The sequence below is a fragment of the Myxocyprinus asiaticus genome, chromosome 8, assembly GCF_019703515.2.
Source record: "Myxocyprinus asiaticus isolate MX2 ecotype Aquarium Trade chromosome 8, UBuf_Myxa_2, whole genome shotgun sequence".
NCBI lineage: Eukaryota > Metazoa > Chordata > Actinopteri > Cypriniformes > Catostomidae > Myxocyprinus > Myxocyprinus asiaticus.
The window spans coordinates 14,616,737-14,640,010 of NC_059351.1; the positions used below are offsets into that span (position 1 = coordinate 14,616,737).

The 23,274-nt window shown below is 38.5% G+C and overlaps 2 protein-coding genes across 3 annotated transcripts; both read right to left on the minus strand.

The window, feature by feature from the left end:
• Window positions 1-196: 196 nt before the first annotated feature.
• On the minus strand, window positions 197-13,074 carry LOC127445458 (serine/threonine-protein kinase PLK1-like). Its single transcript, XM_051705548.1, has 11 exons — window positions 12,394-13,074; window positions 11,241-11,409; window positions 10,997-11,141; window positions 9,667-9,760; window positions 9,339-9,561; window positions 9,179-9,245; window positions 7,865-7,965; window positions 7,594-7,671; window positions 4,864-5,018; window positions 4,552-4,734; window positions 197-1,964 (listed from the first exon to the last, which is right to left on the minus strand). The coding sequence occupies exons 1-11, from the start codon at window positions 12,754-12,756 to the stop codon at window positions 1,758-1,760; spliced, it is 1,785 nt and encodes a 594-aa protein (XP_051561508.1). The 5' UTR covers window positions 12,757-13,074; the 3' UTR covers window positions 197-1,757.
• A 3,624-nt stretch (window positions 13,075-16,698) lies between these two features.
• LOC127445136 (GTP-binding protein Rhes-like) lies at window positions 16,699-23,052 on the minus strand. 2 transcript variants are annotated; one of them, XM_051704956.1, is made up of 2 exons: window positions 22,988-23,052; window positions 16,699-17,604 (listed from the first exon to the last, which is right to left on the minus strand). In XM_051704956.1, exon 2 carries the CDS (start codon window positions 17,571-17,573, stop codon window positions 16,938-16,940), a length of 636 nt encoding a protein of 211 aa, XP_051560916.1. In that variant the 5' UTR covers window positions 17,574-17,604; window positions 22,988-23,052; the 3' UTR covers window positions 16,699-16,937. The 2 variants fall into 2 exon arrangements, with proteins under 2 accessions (XP_051560916.1, XP_051560917.1); XM_051704957.1 differs by lacking the exon at window positions 22,988-23,052 and adding an exon at window positions 17,730-17,769.
• Between the last annotated feature and the right edge of the window lie 222 nt (window positions 23,053-23,274).

A 23,274-nucleotide genomic window follows, 5' to 3' on the forward strand; every position in this document is an offset into this window, starting at 1 on the left:
TTCAGTCTGGCTTCTACATTAAACCTTGAAGAATGTCTGTTATTTACCTCTTCAGACATTAGTAGTTATCTTTCTTCTTTATAATTGCATATAGTTCTCAGCCAGTTCATTGATCACCACTGCTTCATTTATATAAAACATATACAGAGAGACTACAATAATGTTACAGTATGCTTTCATTGAAAAATGCATTGAATTCAAGTTTTTAATTATTCTTCTGTCTTGTGGTTGCCAGCTTCACTCATACTGATCAAAGCATTTGGTCTTGATAAGTGACAACAGCAAATGGCAGTTCAAAAGCACATTTCACAAAATCTTTGCATTGCATTTAGTGGCAGTGTAAATGAACATTTAAGTTATACCTAAGTGGACACATTTCAATGACACTTCGTTTGTACATCTAATGAAACAAGTACTTAAAGGTGTACTCAGTATTTGTTTCCTCATTTAAAAAGTTATAATCATACAGAAATTAATTGTATATTTGAAACATGTATAAAAATAATTACCACTCCCACGAGATGAAGACTCCAGTCATACCAGTAACCTTATTAAAGCTGTTTTATTCTACATGGAAAGGGTCCCCTCATGGAGGTTGCCATGTTAGGATCACATGACTATAACAAATATTACTTGCTTAATCTCAGTAATCGCACTGTTATTGGACACTTTCACTTATGGTTTAATGTATTCATTGCTTACCATGAATAGTGAATTTCTGCAATGGCATTAGTAACTTAAAACTATTGCATTTGACTGATGCTGCATCTACGGCCCTGTCAGTGCAAGTCCAAAATGACATGCATAAAATGTGCTCCAGTTAAGTAAAACTATCTTTGTGATAACCCTCACGCTGTGCACCCAAACCAGTCAACATTTCATTTTACAATCATGCTTGTGGAACATGCTTTTGTGACATTTAATGTGCCAAAATGTAAACCATTTTGTCTTTGATACGATGTTGATACAAAAAAAAAAAAAAAAAAAAAAGTGCTTACTAACCTTGTCTGTGTAAAGTCATTATAACAAAAGTTCAAATTTTCCAACTCCTGCCATGACCTCGTAAAGCTGGTAAATCCTGCGCCATTCACATGATACTAGTAGTAGTGAAGATTTCAGAAAAGGTAATAACTGTAATTGTTCTAACTGACTGAGAGACAAGTCTAAATTGATTTTCTGCGGTAATCAACAGCATGCTGTAGATGTAGCACAAATTGTAGACCTATTTAACCCAGAATATTTCTTCAAAGCCCCATGTCACTTTATTAATTGCAAACATTAACAATGGTGGCCTGGTTGAAACACTTAAACTGTGGGGTTTCAAAACATTAATATTTTAATTAAACTCATTTATCAACAGCCTAACATTGAATATTCTAAAAAACAAAAAAAAAAAGAATAATAATATCTTTAATAATCTGAAATACCAACTTATTTCAATTATACTCTTAGAAATTAAAATATTTATGTCCAAAAGCTTTTATACAAAGAACAGTGAAAAGTTAAACAGATAAGTTCTAAAACATTAAAACATGTACAAAGAGCATTCACATGATATTGATAGCTTGCATGGTCACAAACTTTCCAATCCATACAAACAAGTGATAGTGAAGAGTAAACAAAAGATTCAGGAGGAGGAAGAATTCACGGTGTAAAACCCAGAAAACTGTACAAGTTTTGAAATATTTAAAAGGCCCTCAGACTCGAGCGAGGAAGATCAGAGTCAATGGCGACCTCATAAAGCCATGTGATTTGGGTTAGCGTGTGGATGTAGTGGCTGTAGCAGTGCTTTTGCAGGCCATGAGCTTCTCCACCATATTACGAGCGTAGCGCAAACGGCTGGCCAGCTCTTTGCAGCAGCCAAACTCCTCGATCAGGGTGATTTTATAGGTACAGAACTCTCGCTTCTCGTTGATGTACGTTATTGCTCCCATCAGAGGACACAAAATAAGCTTGGTGTGATCCTGCAGGGCACAAAAATGACAATAGTCTTTACAATGTATGACAAAGTCCAATGCTACTTGCTATTGCTAGTCAATGTCACATGATGGGGCAGAGACATCGTCATTCGTTTTATTGGACAGATTTGTATTAACATCTATGAAAAAGAATCATCAATATTATCGGTCGGAAGATAGACACAAAATTAAGGTGTTTAAAGCTGCCAAACATAAGGCAAACTTCGGTTTTCTGCATGCCACTACATCTTTAACAGTGTGCATGACGCAGATCGTCATCAATAGTCCATGCAAACTGTCCACATGCAGCCCAGTTTTTGTAGCCTCGCATACTTGTATGCTTTTGTGCACGTAGTCTGCACATGTGCCTGGTGTCAACTGTACTAAAGATTACCACAAAACAGTCATAGTACGCATGCATCAAACATGCCCATACGGTCAATGGAGTATACTTTGAAAGGCTAGAACGTCTGACCATTCATGAGACGTAACAGCATGCAGAAAAATGAAGCATTTCCTAGCCTTTGCCTTCAAAATCTGAGATCCCAAGTCACAAAACTCCAAATCTTATGCATTGGGCCATGAATACACCCATTCTAACAGAAATCTTCCATGGGGCCTTTTTACCTTGCTCCATCAGCACAAATATTTTGTTTGTTTTTAACACCATGTCAGGTTAAAATGTAATAATGTGTCAAGTTAAAGAAGTTCAACTATCAGTTTTACCGGGGGCCCTGGTAGCTCAGCAAGTAAAGACGCTGACTACCACACCTTGAGTCGCAAGTTCAAATCCAGGGCATGCTGAGTGACTCACGTCAGGCTTCCTAAGCAACCAATTGGCCCGGTTGCTAGGGTGGGTAGTCACGTAGGGTTAACCTCCTCGTGGTCGCTATAATGTGGTTCTTGCTCTCAATGGGGCACGTGGCGAGTTGTGCGTGGATGCCGCAAAAAATAACGTGAGCCTCCACATGTGCTTGGTCTCCACGGTAAAGCGCTCAACAAGCCACGTGATGTGCGGATTGACTGTCTCAGACGCGACTAAGATTCATCCTCCACCACCCGGATTGAGGTGAGTCACTACGCCACCACGAGGACATAGAGCGCATTGGAAATTGGGCAGAAAAGGGGAGAAAATTCACCTTGACATGCCTCACAGCTTCTGGCACACTGTAATTTGGAGTGATGAGACCAAAATAGAGTTTTGTTTGGAGAGGGGTCAACAAGGCCTATAGTGAAAAGAATACCATCCCCACTGTGAAGCATAGTGGTGGCACACTGATGTTTTGGGGGTGTGTGAGCTCTAAAGGCATGGGGAATCTTGTGAAAATTGATGGCAAGATGAATGCAGCATGTTATCAGAAAATACTGGCAGACAATTTGCATTCTTCTGCAAGAAAGCTGTGCATGGGACGCTCTTGGACTTTCCAGCATGACAATGACCCTAAGTACAAGGCCAAGTTGACCCTCCAGTGGTTACAGCAGAAAAAAAGTGAAGGTTCTGGAGTGGCCATTACAGTCTCCTGACCTTAATATCATCGAGCCACTCTAGGGAATTCTTAAACGTGCGGTTCATGCAAGACGACCAAAGACTTTGCATGACCTGGAGGCATTTTGCCAAGACGAATGGGCAACTATACCACCTGCAAGAATTTGGGGCCTCATAGACAACTATTACAAAAGACTGCACGCTGTCATTGATGCTAAAGGAGGCAATACACAGTATTAAGAACTAAGGGTATGCAGACTTTTGAACAGGGGTCATTTCATTTTTTTTCTTTGTTGCCATGTTTTGTTTTATGACTGTGCCATTCTGTTATAACCTACAGTTGAATACGAATCCCATAAGAAATAAATGTGTTTTGTCTGCTCACTCATGTTTTCTTTAAAAATGGTACATATATTACCAATTCTCTAAGGGTATGCAAACTTCTGAGCACAACTGTATGTGTGTATATATATTCTCACACATTGTTTATACAAAATCCTTGTAAGAAAATAGGTTATCAAGGCTAAATTAGGTAAATACTTAAATATAGAGCATTGAAACAAAGGAAAGTCTTTGTCATTTCAAAATAAGCAAACCAAAATTGTATGTGTATTCTGGGCTTGTTTATTGATAAAAGCCCTACATTATGCACCAAATCTTCATTTTTTTATGGTTAATTTTGGGTATTATGGTTGCATGATAAACTACATCTAGGATAATGTTCATCTTGGACTCTTGTAGCTTAAGGAAAAAATAAGAAAATTGTATAAATCAATTTGAAAAATTAATCGGCCGATTAATCTGTTATACGCCTTTTCCACCACCTTAGTTGGTAAACCCCTACGATACCAAATGCTTTCTTGTTCCATTCCAATGAACTGCATCTAGCTGTTTTTGAACACATGCAATTTGAGAAGCCTCCCAACATAAGAACGGCTCCTAGTCCTGACCTTGCCCTTGGGACAAAGCTGAGCTCAATTATGCGCTACTAGAAAGAGTAGAAACAGCCATCTGACAAAAACAAGTTGTCAACATTATTTCTCTCGGTTCTGGGTGTCATGGTACATTTTGATGTAACCTATAAGTTACAACATGTTGATTTCTCACCTGGAAGAAGTTTATCTGTACAGTTCCGTTGCTGAGATGTAGCACGATGGCGCTCTTTGTGCGAAACCAGTGACGCAGGTATGGCAACCGGGTCAGCTCATCTCCATCCCGGGGTGTTATGTTTGCCCCAGCCTTCAGCAAGTGCTCACTCATGTAATTCCTGAAATATTTGAGGAGTGTAATCTAAACAGAACAAAAAAAATAAAGACATTTAATATCAGAAAACCAATGACGTTAAAAACCTAAAGTAGATGTACAATTGTGACCATGAGTATATCATATGGATTTGTCCCACACACAGAACTCACTCACCTTTTTGGAGAGAGCAGAGGGGTATGAGCGCACGCTGAGGTAGGATTCTGCCGAGTTACGGTCAATGTACTGCAGACTGTCACCATCAGTGTACATGATCAAACGTGTGGAATCGTTGAACAGAACTCCTACACTGTTATCACACAGCTGATAACCTATGAAGGGGCATTACAACACATTTTTTTGCCATAATTTCTCAATATTATATTCAGAATAATACTAGTCAGGCAATTAAAAGCTCTTTGATGGCTTGGTCAATGCTTAAGGAAAACAAAACTTCCTGACAATGGATTCAACAGCTTAAGTTCACACTTGTTTAATTTCAGCCACACATTAACTACTCCTTCAATCTCCCGTTCTTCCTAGTGCTGCAACTAATGATTATTTTGATAATCGATCACTCGGATAAAAAAAAAGCTACATTTGATTTCCTGAATTTTATTAAAAAAAAAAAAAAGAAAAAAAACATAAGAGCGTAATGATTAACTCATCTTAAAATTCGATACTCACAATAATATAAACAAAGCCTGAATCAAGATAAGGTTAAGTTTGAACGTTTTATTACTTTTTAGATATATACAAAACAGTTCCATTCATTTACATCTAAAGCTATTCACCGAAGTGAAAAATGATCCATCATGAATTGAGCGGGACTTAAAATCAGCCCAGCTCAGGGCAATGGTGACACCAGAATAGAAATATTAATAATCCTGCTGAGCTAGGGGCCTGGGTAGCTCAGTGGTAAAATACGCTGGCTACCACCCATGGAGTTAGCTAGTTCGAATCCCAGGGCGTGCTGAGTGACTCCAGCCAGGTCTCGTAAGCAACCAAAATGGGCCCGGTTGTTAGGGAGGGTAGAGTCACATGGGGTAACCTCCTCATGGTCGCTATAATGTGGTTTGTTCTCGGTGGGGCGCATGGTGAATTGAGCGTGGTTGCCGCGGTGGATGGTGTGAAGCCTCCACACGCGCTATGTCTTCGTGGCAACGCGCTCAACAAGCCACGTGATAAGATGCGTGGGTTGACTGTCTCAGACGCGGAGGCAACTGGGATTCGTCCTCCGCCACCAGGACTGAGGCGAATCACTATGCGACCACGAGGACTTAGAGCACATTGGGAATTGGGCATTCCAAATTGGGAGAAAAATCCCCCCCCCCAAAAAAATAATCCTGCTGAGCTGAAAATACAGAATTATTTTTGATACACGTTTGCACACAATCGATTCATTGTTGCAGCACTAGTTCTACCAAACTGAAACAATCTCCATGCAATGTTTTCCCTGTATCACCATTTAAGCAATACATGTTGACCAATTAAATATGCTCAACTGTGTTTCTGACAATCAATTATCTTCACACAGATATGAGCTACCCAACTTTTGTTTTGACATTCAGTACATCAGTGTTTTCGTAAGCTGGGTTTCCATCCACATTTTATACGCATTTTGGGATATCACATAACAGCTGGATGGAAAAACCAAGATGTAAAAAGTCTCCAAAACGCAAATAATTATTATAATTTTCTTTAACGTATATGCTGGCTGAATATGGAGTGTCTATTTGCACCCCGGTGTAAATAGCATCTGCCACAGAGGGCAGCTATTTGCACCCCAATAGACCACAGAAATATAGGGCAAACTAACTAACAGATGTCGCTGCAGTGGCGTGGGGTGTAAAGATAGTGTGTCTGTTTCCCCATCAGATTTCCTGTTTCCACTCTTAATATTTCCATTAATACTAGCTAAAATAAAAGAAAAAGGAATATGATTGATTTCATCGCAGTGATTTGGTGAAAGTCGGGGAGTGCAGAGAAAGGTTTGATCCGGAGGCAGGGTCTGTCGATCGCACTCGTTCCCACATGAAACAATGGTTACTGTAGTAAAACCAAGGTTATTTTTTCTAAGGGAAGGTTAAGGTTAGGGGTTAATGTAGTGTGTCTGTGGGACTCCAAGTAAACACAAACACACTGCAGTGATGCCCATATACTGCATGTTGTATATAAATATATAGCATCTGACACTAAGTGCACCAGGGTGCAATTAGTATCTACCATAATTTGCACCAGGGTTGGGGTGAAAATATCTGCCACTATTTGCACTGGGGGTGTATATAGCATATACCATTATTTGCACCAGGTGCAAATAGCATCTGCCTTTTTATTCAATAAGAAGAAATGCTTGTAAACTGTGATGGAAACACATTTCCAGAATAAACTCCTATTGAATTTATAAATACAACATGCGCATAAAAAAAAAAAAAAAAAGTCATGTGACTAAATAACTCGTTCATATCTGAACTAACCAGCGCACCAATCATCATATCTGAAATGTTGCTCGTCATCCTGATATAACAGTGTCTAGAAAAAACAAAGCCTGCATAGAGTTTACAGAGCAAATAAATAGAATACAAATCTGAACTGTGCCAAAGAGCAGGTTTGACACTTTTAAAAAATATATTATAGATCTGCACTTTATAGACGCAATAAAGACACACACAGTGCTCCTAGAACTGTGTGACACCATCACTCACAGACATGAGATGACATCTTGAGTGTTTTGTCTGTGTGCTCTGAACCGTGAGTATTATTAATAAGAGTCAAAGTGGCTACAATTTCTCTAGAACTGATGATTTTGTATTTTTGAACATGGGATGGCTTTTTTTTTTCTCTCGATATTATGGTTTTTCACAAAATAAATTAGTAACTTGAATAGAAGCATAGCTAGAGTCTTACCAAGGCCATATTTGTCAGAGTAGTCAACCCATTTGCTAATCCAGAAGATAGGAATACAAGCAGGGTCCTCCGCTTCCTCTGCATGGGGTGGGGGGGAAGAAACCATTACCATTTTGCTGTTGGTACTTTTGTGTGACTATGCATTCATGGAGTACTTGATTTCTGCTTTGCATTTAAATGCTGCTGTTCTATAAATTTTATCCATGATCATCAACTTCAATACAACATGGGTCGGACATCTTCCCAAATAAAACCATTTTTGTGTTGTTACCTTGTCTAATAAAGTCTTTCTCAGATGGCCTGGCAGCATTGAGGCTAGTCAGTTGCTGCAGAATATCACTCAGGTGGCAGTCAGGCTGTTCAGATCCATCCCTGTATACAGTATAAAATTAAGTCTAACCAGACACCTCCAATGATTCAGAAAAGTTAAAGGGAGAGCAAGTTATTACATTTTGATTCAAGATAACGAAGAAACACTTTTTTTGGAATATTGCACACCTAATTGATCACAGTAACACCAGGAATATTAAGTTAAAGGATTAGTTCACCCAAAAATGAAAATTCTCATAATTTACTCAACCTCATGCCATCCCAGATGTATGATTTTTTCTTCTTCAGAACACAAATGAAGATTTTTAGAATAGCTCTGTAGGTCTATAAAATGCAAGTGAATGGGTGCCAAACTTTTGAAGCACCAAAAAGCACATATAGCCATCATAAGTAATCCATATGACTCCAGTGGATTAAATAATGTTTTCTGAAGCGAAACTCTAGGTGTGTGTAAGAAATGGATCAATATTTAAAACTAATTTAACTAAAAATTCACAAGGGTCGAGGTCAAGCGTGTTGGCAAGTTTATGCGAGAACTGACACGTGAAATGTAAACGTAACAATGGAAGCAGTGTTGTTTACAACAGAGGAGAATAGAGATTCATACATAGATGCCTCATTCAGCTGGTTTGTATAAGTCAATTGTGGCACCATCTTGGAATGGTGAACAAGGAGAGCTGTTGATTTGGTTTGAATGCAAGTGAGGGAGTGGAGGAGATGCCTCATATTGAGCTCCTTGCTCAGACCGCTGCATAAAATCCTTGTGTTGAAAAAGTACAGTGGCCCATAGAAACACCTGCTAAGAGATCTACGTATGAATAGCTACGCAGAGGAGGCTTATGCACTTACGTTACGTGAGAGGCAGTTTGAACTCCACCCTCATCAACAAACAAATCTCAAGCTGGTCAGGAGCTAAATTTTTTTAGTAATCAAAACCCTTTTAAATATCTATTTCTTACACCTAGCGTTTCGCTTCAGAAGACATTAATTACACCACTGGAATCGTATGGATTATTTTATTGTGGCTATATATAATTTTTTGAGCTTCAACAAGTTGGCACCCATTCACTTGCATTTTATGGACCTACACAGCTGAAATATTCTTCAAAAAAATCATCTGTGTTCTGCTTAAGACAGACAGTCATACACCTTGGATGGCATGAGGGATGAGAGAATTTTCATTTTTGAGTGAACTATTCCTTTAAGTAATAAGGGTCCATTTTAATTTCCTGTCAAGTTTACAAAAGGCACTCACCTTTGCTGCATATCTTCACTTTGTGGCTGCTCCATTTTCCCCATTTTCTCAATAGGACTGTCTGTTCCTATAACACACACACACACAGATTAGTTCTTCAAAAAGCATTCCAAAATTATACCAAGCAACATCTCAAGTCAGAATTTTTCCACACATTTACCTTTATTCAGTGATGAGAGGGGTTTGCGAAGAAGGGCAGGATCCAGGCTGGTGGGGGCAATGGAGAACCTGGGAGGTACAGTGAGACAGGAAGTGGGCAATCGTATTGGAGCGTATCCAGAAGTGAAAAACTCATCCGTCAACAGCTCGGCCACAGAAGGTCTAAGTGTGGGGTCAGCGTGCAGCATTCGCCGAATCAGAGCAGCAGCAACTGGATTAATATGCTACAAAAAAAGTGATGTTTAACACCAAAGTCATTTAAATTTAGCATTAGCTGCATTTCACAAAAACACACATTCACCTAGTACACTAGTAGCAGAGGTACTTACCCTAGGGATTGCGTAGTCATTCTTCTTGATTTTGATGTAAGTCTCCTTCAGACAGGATGTCTCAAATGGAGGTTTTCCAACCAGTAATGTATATCTGAATGACAATGTCACTGTCAGCAATCATATATTGAATCAACTGAAAAATCTAATTTAGGGAGGAAAACCTATGGAGCCAATGCCCCCCCCTTAGACCAGGCCAAGTTTAAAGGGATATTTTACTCAAAACTGAAAAATCATACTCACCCATGTTGTTCCAAGCCAGTGTAATTTTCTTCCATTTTGCAAAACATTCAGACTTGGCACAATTCAATTGGTTACGAGCCACATGAGAACTAATGCCACCTGGCATCACTGGCCTAAAATTTGCCACAATGCGTCTTCACATCAAATTCAAATATGCTCAAGCGTGACTAAATTTGAAAGCTAAGCCAGAGGGGAAGATTCAGGATTCAACAACATTGTGGGTTGTTCCTCACACAAAAGCTATAGCATGGCTTCAGAAGACTTTGTATGGACTACTTTGAACGTGCTGTCACTGTATGTTTTTGCTGTATGGAAAAAAGCAGCATGAACATTCTTTGAAGATTAGTCAGTCACACGAGTTTGGAACAACATGAGGGTGAGTAAATGACCATTTTCATTTTTAAAGAACTATTACTTTCAAGGAATAGTTCACCCAAAAATGGTCTCATTTACTCACCTTCATGCCATCCCAGATGTGTATGATTTTCCTCTGCAGAACACAAAGATCTTTAGAAGAATATCTCAGCTCTGTATTGTAGGTCCACACAATGCAAGTGAACAGTGACCAAAACTTTGAAGATAAAAATCACATAAAAGGCAGCATAATTTGTAACTCCTTTTTCACTGTACATCTTACGGTTACAGTCTTTAGGCAAGATCATGATTTCAAGTTTGATTACACTTCCTAGTGCTTGACGCATGCACAGAGGGCTAGATAGTGCTAGGAAGTGTAATAAAGCTTGAAATCATGATCACCAAGAAAACTACTGATGTCAAGATTAATAGTAAGAAAGGAGTTCAATTTTAGTCTGTTCTCACCTGAAACCAGAAGACATGAATTTAACCAGTCGAGTCGTATGGGTTACTTTTATGCGCTCTTTGGAGCATCAATGTTTTGGTCACCATTCACTTGCATGGACCTACATAGCTGAACTATTCTTCTAAAAATCTTTTGTGTTCTGCAGAAGAAAGAATGTCATATACATCTGGGATGGCGTGAGGGTGCGTAAATGAGAATTTTAATTTGAGTGAACTATTTCTTTGACAAAAATCTTTCATCAATTCAGTCATTAAACAATGGACTCACAGAATGCATCCCAGTGACCATACATCCACCTCAAAACTATGGCCCTTCTTGCAGAGCACCTCTGGGGCGATGTAGTTTGGAGTGCCACATAGGGTTTTCTTTCTCTCGCCATCAAACTCAATCTTAGTGGCCAAACCAAAGTCACCTAAAGAGATGACAAAAGGAGAAATGATGCCCATTATGTTGAAAATGTCAGATTAGAAGCACATAAATAATGTGTATGGAACGATCAGTATTTGCTTACCAATCTTCACATCCATGTCATCATTGAGGAACAGATTGCCAAGTTTGAGATCACGGTGAATGACCCTGTTGTTGTGCAAGTACTGGCAACCTTGGACCGTCTGGCGCATAAAGTATCTGGCCTCAGGCTCCGTCACAGCCTTTCTTCGCTTGTGCAACTCAAGGAGAGACTAAAAGGAAAGAAATAATCAGCACAAAGCATCAAATGTAGAGCAGGAGGTAACTAAAAACAATTTAATTGCACAGTTAAAGAAAAACAAAATCCTACTGAAATTTCTGTCCATATTTTGAACCAATCCCAAATAAATAAATAGATCTAGTGGATAAACCTTAAAGGCATAATTTACCCAAAAATAAAAATTCTCATCATTTACTCACCCTCAATAATCAAAAATATTCATTTATGTTCTGCAGAAGACAGAAAGTCATATACATTTGGGGTGGCATGAGGGTGAGTAAATGAGACAATTTTCATTTTTGGACGAACTAGGGCAGGCTATTCCGGTCATCCTTATTTGTCAGTTTATCACAAATGTACCATATCTATAAAGATATGAGAGGATTCTTATTTGATCCCATTAGTACTGGATCCAAATCATGATTAATACTGAATTCAAACAGGACCCATAAACAACGATTTCTGATAAGCAATTAATAATTCAGTCGCTTTTTATTCAACGCGCCTTTCCACCGAAGTAGTTATTAATGCTCATTCCACACATAAACTCTGACAGGAAACCAAATGTAAAATATACAGATTTTAAAAAATGATATTAAAACGCACATTTACACAAGAAAGAAAAAAAAAAAAAAAAAAAAAAAAAAAAACACCTTTCAGCTTTGTCTGACTGGAGTTTTTTTTTTTTTTTAGACGCAACATCTCCGAGACACAAAATCTACTGACGTCACATCCTCCAGTTTAAAATCCACTAGTGGCGTCCACGGAGAATGTAGAACCTGTCAGCTTAAAAAAATTATATTTCACAGTATTAAACAAAGCTCTAAGCCGACTATGCTAATTTACATATTTTACTATAATTAAATAGTTTAATGAAGTAAACTTAAGACACTGTAGTGGAATAGAAGCTAATGACAGGAATTCCGACCGTTGACGGTCTGTTTTTACATGTCCTGCTCGTCAGCATTATTCTTACCCTTCTCCGACAAATCTCCAATACCACATACACGAAGTCGTCGTCTTCGAAAAACCCGTGAAACCCAACTACATGCGGGTTATCGAGACTTTTGTGAATGGCGATTTCCGTGCTCATTTTCTCCTTCTGGTGTGGCTTCAGTAGCATCGATTTCGGCACAACTTTCCCAGCGAAAACTTCCTTTGTGTCCATATCTGTAATTTCGTAGCATTTAGCAAACCCTCCTTTCCCGAGAAAGCGACCTCGCATGTATCGCTTCATGGTTCTGGGATCCACTAAAATATCAGGGATCTCTTTCAGCGGCGCCGATTTGGGGTCGACGTGAGTCGATGGCTTCGCCGCCTTTGCAATTCCAGCGCTCATCCTTGCAAATTTTGCAGTCGATTAAAGTACAAAAAGGGTCCTGAAAAATAAATAAGTCAGGCGAATTTAAAACGCAGTCGTTCCTTTATCCCGAAACTTCATACAACTCGCCAATCGTCCACATCCGCAGCAAACCATCGAAAACTACATTCGAATAATAATTCCAACAAACTAGAAAAACAATCAAGTGAATATCTAATCTAAATGCGTTATATTCACCGGCCTGAACCATGCATCTGTCCAGTTTTATTGATAAGACAGAAATTAAACGGGCATAGTTGAAGTGTGTCGGCCCACTCCTCGGATGTGAATGCAACGAGTCGCTGCTACTTTTTGAATTGTGCTCGATTCGTTATCGCCGCCGCTGATTGGCTGACGCGATTTAAATTCTGACCAAACACAACGAAGTATCGCCGGACTCAAGCGTGCGCGCTGTGAAAAACTTTATTTGTACAGAAATTAAGTGATTTTTTATTTTTATTTTTTTTTGTAAATGATTTAATCAATATTGTAGCGTTTTGTCGTATAAGTATTATTGCTAGCTTGAATGTATTTTTTATTGTATACATTTTATTGTATTGTTTTCATGTTTATTATTTAATTTTAGTAGCACTGAACTTGAAAACATGCCATTCAAATGTAGACACTGAATGTAACATTTATTTTGGTGTTGTTTAATTTAAAAATGCTGATGATTTAATTTGTTTGTTGGATTATTTTGACATTGGCCAGCATTTGAAAGCATAAAACTCTCTGTATAACTATATAGGGACTTAATAATGTCTTATTCCTATTCCTAAATATTTAAGGGTTTATTTTTGTTGTTGTATGAGTGGCAAATATAAATTATCTGAGAGACAGATTACTAACATATTACTAACCATATAACTTACCATATCAGATGCTATATTTTTTAAATATTTGTTAAAATAAGTTTGACCCTGATAAATGTATATTACACATAAACCATATTTCTAACCATATTTGTCATCTAAAGCACAGTAATCTCTATTGCCGGATGTGTAAAAATATGGAGAAATAAATAAGAAGAAAATGGATGCACGTCTTACATTTTTAGTCAAATAAGTGAGATAATAAAGTGTTTTCAAAAAACTTATGAAGGAATCCATTACAGGTTATATACCACAGTAACTTTACATTTATTTATTCACTGTTTTTTAATCACTGTGAACATGACTGGTGATAAACTGTTATTCTTCCCCATAATATACAGCTACACCTTTGTTTTTTGTTCATTGTCCTACAGTGTTTGTTTAATTATGAAGGCCACGTGTTCAGTTTTGAGTGCAAACACATTTATTCATGCATGTGTTCCTTGGTTCTAATCTTGAAAAGTAAAGTTTAATTTCAGTAACTTACTCCAGCAGACTCTTTTTTTTTTTTTGTAACCACTTATTCCACGTGTTTTCAAGAGCTTGTGTTTTTGTTTGTGTGAATGGTCAAATGAGGATAGAAGTGTTTTCCACCACTCTTGTGAGGGTGGGAAAAAATAGCACCATGCTCCATGTCTCCTGTCTTTAAACACGTTTTTGTGTTTGTACAAGTGTGGGTTTAAGTTTAAAAGAGTGAGATAGATAGATAAATAGAGAGAGAGAGAGAGAGAGAAAGAGAGAGATAAACAAGGTTGCCCATGTGATACAAAACCAAAACTGTGTCAAAAGGCTACCGGGCATAAAAAATAAATAAATAAATAAAAATTCTTACATGAAATTATTAGACCATTATTAGCTTTTATTCTCATTATCTTAAATAATGTCATCATTATCTTTATTAAAGGTAAAAAAAAAAAAAAAAAAAAACATTTAATTCTTTGTGTAAAACATGTTTAATAAGGGGAAAAAATAATGAATAAACTTGAAAATATTAGAATTATGCAAATATGATGATGAAATGATTTTCGGATACTCATACCACTGAGATGACATGACTTTGTTGGGCAGCTGTGCACGTGCGTGTGTTTTTGAGTATGTCTGTCTCTGTCTGTGGCTTCTGTGAAATGTTTCCTAATAAGGCTGTTTACTGTTTTACATTATAGCTTTCCCACTCTTGTGCTCACGACTTTCTCCTTTCTAGTCCATTCACAAATGCACGCATGCACTCATGGTTTCCTGAATAAAACATTACAAGTGTCTCTGTAATAGGTTGTCATGGCAGTTGGGTTATTTTAGCAGATATAAAAAGGTGGGCTGCATGGCCTCAGTGAGAAGGGAAGTACTTAATTTTTGCACACATTTTTTTTTAAACACGTAAAAGGCTCTTAAAAGCTGAATAAATAATGCAAATATTAAACAGTTACAAAATATAGCATCAGCCTACACATAGTCATTTATCTTTGGTCCTCATAAAATCGGTTTGTGGCACTACAATAATATAAAATATATTAACATTGTAGAAATTATCAAACTGAAGAGATATTTAGCTAACAATTCAAATTACATCCAAGTTTTTACATTTATTTTACATCTATGTAAGGCAAATGAAAGTGCAAACATACATAGAACCCTACATTTTTTTAGTTAAACGAGTGAGGAAAGTCTTATTTTGTCAAATTTAAGGCAATCCAACTTTTTTGTTAGTTCATTATATGATTATTGTGGGCATGTCCAACTGATACATTATTTTTGATAGTGTAATACAGCCAATCCTTTTTTTCTTCTTTGTACATTGTATAGTGGTTTGAAGATTAATATTTTATGAAACTATATGAAATCATTTCTAGAACTTGACACTGAAGCAAAGTATAAGGAGAGCTGCAATGCTTTCAGAATTCTAGAAAAAGTGCACATCAGATAAAATGAATGGTAATCTGAATTGAAATGTTTGGAAACTGGGAATGGTTCCAAAGAGGCCACAACAGTAAATTGATAACCCACAAAACAAAAACAAAAAGTGTAGGACTTATGTTTAAATGGAACTCCAACCATGGTCAAACTGATTTCACTGATTGCCATAACGCATTGCTTTCTTTAAGGAAGATGGACATGAGAATTAGTATTTTTGAGTATTTCGAGAGAGTCCACGTGCTCTTGAAAACATAAAGCCTGGTCCTAATGCCAAGTTAAGGCATGACATGGAGATAGAGGGTCATACAAATACCTTACCATTCACATAGATGCTAGACTGGTAAGGACTAACAACACCAAGGTCATCAAGGCCCAGAGCTGACTAACTTCCTGAGTCGTTCATATGTAGCAAGATATTTCACATGTTCTATCAATCTGTTGTACAGAGTGTCATTTTCTGCATTGGATTCTGGTATCAAGCAAGGGATGATAATTGAAAAATGTGATATCAGAGTTTCTTAGTATTTATTGTGTACCCCTTTTGCTCCAATGGTAGTATGCACTTGAGCTGGTATATGGACTCTACAAGTTTGTGCAAAATCTACGTACTATCCCAGCATGATTTGAGAATGTTCCATATGTACATGCACATGAACAGTGCTGGGTAGTAATAGACTACATATAATCTGGATTGTGTAATCAGATTACAACAATCAAGTATTGCAATTAGAATACACTGCATTTTCAAATTTGCATAATCAGATTACTGTTACTTTTATTGATAATGTGATTACATATGCATCACATTACCAACCAGTCTTGACTTTAAAAAAAAAAAAGAAGCAAATCATTTTACTAAAAAATTACTGTAAACTGGTAATAAAAATGAGATTTTCATCCAATCATGCAATTAGATTACCTAAAAGGTGTAATATAAAAGATTAGGTTACTGATTAAATTTTGTAATCAGTACCAGGTTATATTTCTGCAGTAATCTATGCTACCCAACACTGTATTTTATACAAATAGCCATGCTTTGCATAACAAAGAAGGTCATATTTCCTTTTATGGAAAAAGATAGAACACACACCGATTGGTAAACATAAATTGCATTTATTCAGTCATAAAAAGGACCACCATTTCTGCAGCATTATACATCTGATATACTTAGTGTCTTTCTTGCTCTCACTTACAGAGATCAAGCACTGAACAGTCAAAGGAATCAAATAAATGATTATTATAAAGCATCAGAGCCATTGAGACAATACTTTGTCAATGTCCAAGATTTGATTAATATATGGAGTCCATAGATTGATCCAAGTCCGTCAAGCATCACTATGATGCACAGCTATAAAGTCATGTAACTCTAAATGCCCATTAAGACAAGATGCAGCTATTGTTTTTCTTCATAGGAGGCTTTTTCCGCGCCCCTGCACTTTCTCTTGTCATTGTTTGCCTCCGTCTGCGAAGTGCCGGGCTGACGTGGCTCGGTAACTTCAGGTGTTGAAGCAAGTCCCGAAATACCCCAGTAACATTGTCGCCGGTGCGCGCGGACGTCTCCACGAACCCCGCGCCCCAATCCTCCTCCACCGTGCGCATCACTTTTGCAGTGGCTTGGCGACACCGGCTGCCCAGGTCCGCTTTATTCTCTATCACCGTGATGCCTGTAAACTTCTCCCCTTTTACCTCCAGAATCTCCTCACGGAGTCGCTGGACCTCATCCATGGAGTTCAGTTCGTCGGCTGCGTACACAAGCGCAAACGCGTCCCCGGTGCGGATGCACAGAGCGCGCATCGCTGGAAAGGCATAACTACCGCTCGTGTCCAAAATCTCAACACGCATCCTCGCACCGTCAGTGTCGTACTCGAGCGCGTGAAGCTCCTCCACGGTGCGCGTGTATTTAGAGTCGAAGCGATCTTGCAAGAAGCGGGTGATCAGGGCGGTTTTCCCGACCCCGGCGGCTCCCAGAAACACAAAGCGCACCGTCTGTTGCTGCTGAACCATCATAGACATCCTTTGAGCTGTTCAGTGGCTCTGACAAAACCTGTTTAAAGATATGGAGTAGTTACAAGTGTTCCAATTCAATGCAACGCATCTGGAATGAAAACTGTACACTTTTAGATGAGCAAAGATTTCATAAGAAATGTAAACCTAATACTCTGGTCTTACAACGTGCTTGCCCACTCAAGATCAGACATGTTTAGAACAGGTAGGAACGCTGCCTTTATATTACCTGAATGCGCCCTATGTACAACTCTGCTGAGCCAATAGAAACGCGAGTGACACTTCAACACGCCCCCAAAGTTGTTTGGGGGGGGGGGGGGGTCTGTTTGAATGCCTCGTGCCGTGGATTAGTTGGGCTATCTAACACCAGGGTTAATTATTGAACTGAAGTGTGAACAAGCGTAATATTTTATCTCTTGTAATGTTTAATAATAATTGCCTGACCTTTCCAAGACTTCTTTTAAAAAATGTAATCGCGCCTTTCTGCACTGCCTGGAATAACATGACAAAACATCTAGCCACTTACCTATTTTACATGCACAAAGTACAAAACAAGCAATGAGAAATCTACATTGCAAGAACTGTGCAGTATAATCTCCTGGAAAAGTTTAAAAAGGGACATTATTTTTTAAAATGACTGTATACATATGTTTAAATCAACTCAAATTTAGATTTCTCTTGTTGCTGATCACCTAGAAGAAAAAGTGTGACGAAGATCACATTTCTTTCAGGACATAAAATTATAAAGAACAAAATAAACAAAAATATAAAATCTAACACAACCATAACAATGGATCTACCAGTGCCTTAAAGGTACACTCAGTAATTCTTTCCTCATTCAAAAAGTTTTACTTCTAAAGAAATGTATAGTACTTTTTAAGACTCCAGTCATATCAGTAACCTTATAAAAGCTGTTTTATTCTACATAAAGAAGGTCTCCTCATGGGGGCTGCCATGTTGATCATGTGACCAGCTGAACACTTGCTTAATCTCAGTAACCATGCTGTTAACTCATAAATTAAATTACTCATGGCTGACTGTGAATGGTGAATTTCTACAATGGCATCTGTAATTGAAAACTACTGCATTAGAATAACGCTGCATCCAGGCGACTTGATGTCAGTGTCCAAAATTACATGCATAAAAAGTGCTCCTGAGTGCATCTTTAAGGAAAAGAGTTACTGTAATATTAAGGTTACACAGCCCAGATTTTGAAGTTGGCAACTACATTACACATGGCACAACAGTGTATGGGGAACATTAATACGCTGAATCATGAACATGTTGGCTGATTGCGTTCTTGCATGTGTAAAAAGGATAAATACTTCTTGAAATACAATTATTTTAAATGTTGAAAAGACCTTTATAGGCAGGCGAAATACCAAGAAAATTCTCAAGGAGGCTTAGATTTAAATCTCTGTTTATTACTGGCAGAAAAGTAAGACTGCTTTTTTGGTGACATTTCAGGTTAGAAATCCCATTTTGAGATCAATTATACATCATACTACTATGTCTCATGAGCTTATTACGTCAGCCGTGAATGAGGGAGTTCCATGTTATGAATATTAAATCATGGTATCAAATGGTAGTCATGGCAATACACACAATAACCCCAGAGCACTGACATTTTCCACACAAACAACATACTGCGCTTAGGTAAGCCTGAAAGTTAATGCAGTCAGTTACATGCTCAACCCAATCAGCAAGAGCAGGCCTTGGATTTGGGATGGCTCCGAAACTGTGGTCAGCAACCTCTAAAAAACAGAGGAAAGCAATGGTAGTGACACAAGTATCTATGATGGAAGAGGAAGGGTATGTAATCCGAGCAGTCAGCCAGCAGCAGCAAGGCCGCTGGACAGTATGGGAGGATACATCTAATAGAGTTTTAGGATGGGCTGACCTGTGGAAGATATCCCAGGCCAAGCTAAGTTTTCTAATAAGATCCACCTATGACACTCTTCCAAGCCCTGGAAATGTGTCTTTGTGGTACGGTAAAGAGGAGAGTTGTCCCCTCTACGAGGCCCCAAGGGCAAATCTGCAGCACATGTTGGCTGGGTGCAAGACCACCTTGGCACAAGGACGCTACAGGTGGCGGCATGATCAGGTTCTGCAAAAGCTGGCAGAGATCCGAGCGGTGTGTAGAATAAAGGCAAACAATGGCCATCATGCTCCTCAGAGGAAATACATTGAGTTTGTTAAAAAGGGAGGTGCCGCACAAGGCACGACATGGAAGGAGGTAAGATCAATCTTGGCACATGTAAGTGATTGGTCAATGGTGGTCGACCTTGGCCAGCAGCTAAAATTTCCTTCTGAGATTGCCATTACCTCCTTGAGGCCAGACATAGTGTTGTGGTCGGCATCAGCTAGTAAAGTCATAATGATTCAACTTACTGTCCCATGGGAAGAGGGACTGGAGGCAGCCTGTGAGAGGAAGAAGCTATAATATGCTGATCTGGCCACTGAGTGCAGGGAAAATGGATGGAGGGCTACCACTTACCCTGTGGAGGTGGGGTGTCGAGGGTTTATGGGAACATCAATGCAACACCTGTTGAAAGACATTGGTAACTTTTGGATCAGCGTTGAAGTCTCTGAAGGAAATGGCAGAAAAAGCAGAAAAAGGGAACTTCTGGCTATGGTTAAGAAGGAAAGATGAAAAGTGGAGTGTGCAGGTCTGAGAAATTAGGAATATGGAACAATTGTGATATGTGGTGAGGTAGTATGTGGAAGAGGAAAAGGGGCATGGAGGAATTATTTCCACTGACCCACTTGGTCCTTATCTGGGGGTCTCTGGAGAAGGACTGAGTGGGGGAGCGAAAGCATGCCAAGCTAAGCGTTGGAGGTGCGGCTGATGCAGTCTCGCAGCTCACCTCTCACGTCACTCTCCTCTTAATCTGTTGGAATATTGGTCTAAGGTTGGGCCCTGAACAGGTGGTAGGCAGTGATTGATAGCTTGTTTTTTTTTTTACAGAGAAGAGGCCTTGGCCGTAGGGTGGGGGGGAATTGAACCCTGGTTGTATGGTATGTCTCGAAGGGAAAGGAGGAATGTCTTGATGGGAAAGCAAGAATGGGAGGCAATCAAAAGGATCTGGTGTCCTGTTGCGGGGAGTGGCAGGGAGATGTTCCTGACTGCTGGCCTCCCCCACAAGGAGATATTCCGGTATTAATGGGGCGAAACATCCATGATTGGTGGATCCCAGCTGATGACCCCGTAGCTGGATGACTGAAGGCACTGGCAGAGGTGCGGCAGGCAGAAATGCAAATTAATCTTACATTGAATGAAGCATGTCTGTGAATCAGTACCAAATAGCAAAACTAAATTTGCTCTCAGACATTACTTTAGAGTGACAACAGATCATTCACGTTGGTCTAAACACTGATGCAATAGAGACCATTTTAATTTATATTTCTGAATTTATATATGACACGTATGGTTAATATATACCACCCAAACTGATAATTCGAATAGAACCAGTACCAGAATCGAGCGATTGTAAAGTTTAGAGAATGTGATCTGTTATCAACTGATTTTGTCTGCATATAGAGCTCGCGGGAGAATCGAGTCTCAGTTCCTGTTCCAGAACAAAACTCAAAACAAACGTTTGAGCCTCAACATTTCTTTATGTTTGTTTGTGTCTGAATAACCAGCTACACATGCCTGTATCAACTAATTGTGTTCACAGTTATATGCCTATGTTGTCTTGTGTTTAATGATTATTTGTGACTAAAGTTATACCTGTATCTATCACTGAATATTAATCACAACATAATAATTTAGTGCACGGCATGGCGGAGGAGATTTACCCTAACGAAGATGAAGAGAGAGGAAGTTCATTTTCCTCTCTCTCTCTCTCTCTCTCTCTCTCTCTCTCTCTCTCTCTCTCTCTGATGGAAGTCTAATTATCTCAGTGCCATCAGTTTTTACTTAAAACTAAGACATGGCTTGAAATTCATAATTGTACTTGCAGCCTACAATGTACATATATTTGTTCTCTTTACTACTATAACAATTTAATGTAATATTTTTACAGTTGAGGAGAAGACTGGAGCTTCTGAAGTGAGAGTATGAGAGGACGGCACAGAGACTGCAGGTAAAGATGTGCTGAAGTTTTGGCTATGCATGAACTGTCAATTTATGCTGATGTAAGACAGAATGATTACTCCAGTATGACTTAATAAATAGCCTTTTTACTGAAACTGTAAAAGTGTGTGTCTCTGACCATTCAAACTCTTGCAGACTGAATCATCATCACAGACATCTTCATCTTCCTCTGTCCTAATCTCAGACATTTATGATAACCACAGACTCTGCAGTTACAAACCGGCGACACTTACATACCTGTGGCCATTATTATTTTATTCCTATTATTGATTAATTATATCATTATGAATAGAAACAATCTGTCATTTATACCCCAGACAATGTTATGGTTGGTTTATTTTAGTATTTTTCTTTCAGACTTGAGCAGATTATAGCCTACATTTGCTCTCATTTATTATGAAGACTCAGCTGTCTGAAAATTCAGTGAATGCCAAATTTTCTCAGTATTTGACATTTGAAAGTATATTAATAAGATTTATGAGTAACATTAACACACAATTAGAAACTGTCATGATGCTAAACTTTTATAGAGTACTTATATCTAAATATATTTACGGCAGATGCATTTTAAGGAATACTTCAGCCAAAAATGAAAATTCTCTCGTCATTTATTCACCCTCATGCCATCCCAGATGTGTATGACTTTCTTTCTTCTGCATAACACAAATGAAGATTTTTAAAAGAATACTTAGCTCTGTGGGATCATACAATGCAAGCGAATGGCTGCCAGAACTTTGAAACTCCAAAAAGCACATAAAGGCAGCATTAAAGAAATCCATAAGACTCCAGTGGTTAAATTCATGTCTTCAGAAGCGATATGATAGCTGTGGGGCTGTGAGGCGATAGTGCTAGCCACTGAGCCACTGTGCCGCCCACATAAATACAGTTAAAACAAATTCTATCTTTGTCTTTTTGTATAGTGCTCTCTGCTGTCCAAGTATGGATGGGCCGTTCTCTCAGAATGTGGTTTGCAGGGATGCGTTACAAACGGCGGTGGGTGTGTGTGGGTGTGTGTGAGTGTCGACTTGTGTGTTACTCTATCTCTGGAGATCAGCAGAAAGTCAGTGTGTTAGCATTCAGTCTGGAGGGCAGGTAACAAACCATCACACACAAACACATTGTATTCAAGAGATGGAATCCAATTAAACCATCTAAAATATTACTCATTTGTAATATTTATGCATTTTTATTCACAGACCTATTGCAAAAGGAATCCTGTTTATGAGTGCATATTTTATGCACTGTAGCTGACTAAAAAATTAGCAACTGACCTTACACACAATTAGATGTAGGAAATATAGAAACTGATGACTCACATCCTCACCTTTTAATTGTAGGGTGGTAGATACTTTTCCCCTGGTTTCTGCTAAGCAGAACATTCGAATGCTGCTGTAGAAGGGGAAAAAGATGCTGTGAATGTTTGGACGGAATGTAAAACCTTCCTCATATGGTGATGAGTTTGGCATTACTGGCTCTCAAAGTATTTAGTAAACCATTTTCTTAAATAGTAAAACAGTGGTTTCATTTTATCATGGTTTTATTCTTTTGCAAAGTATTTAATTTTAATTACACACTGTAAATTAGTGATATACTTTTATAATTATGCAAAAT

Bases quoted from the DNA above. Each gene is read 5' to 3' on its own strand.
- LOC127445458 (XM_051705548.1), bottom strand. From the start codon at position 12,756: ATGAGCGCTGGAATTGCAAAGGCGGCGAAGCCATCGACTCACGTCGAC. The intron at 11,410-12,393 runs GTAAGAATAATG...CTTTCCTTTTAG, and splicing joins TGGAGATTTGTCGGAGAAGG to TCTCTCCTTGAGTTGCACAA. The intron at 7,672-7,864 runs GTAACAACACAA...CACCCCATGCAG, and splicing joins GAAAGACTTTATTAGACAAG to AGGAAGCGGAGGACCCTGCT.
- LOC127445136 (XM_051704956.1), bottom strand. From the start codon at position 17,573: ATGTCTATGATGGTTCAGCAGCAACAGACGGTGCGCTTTGTGTTTCTG.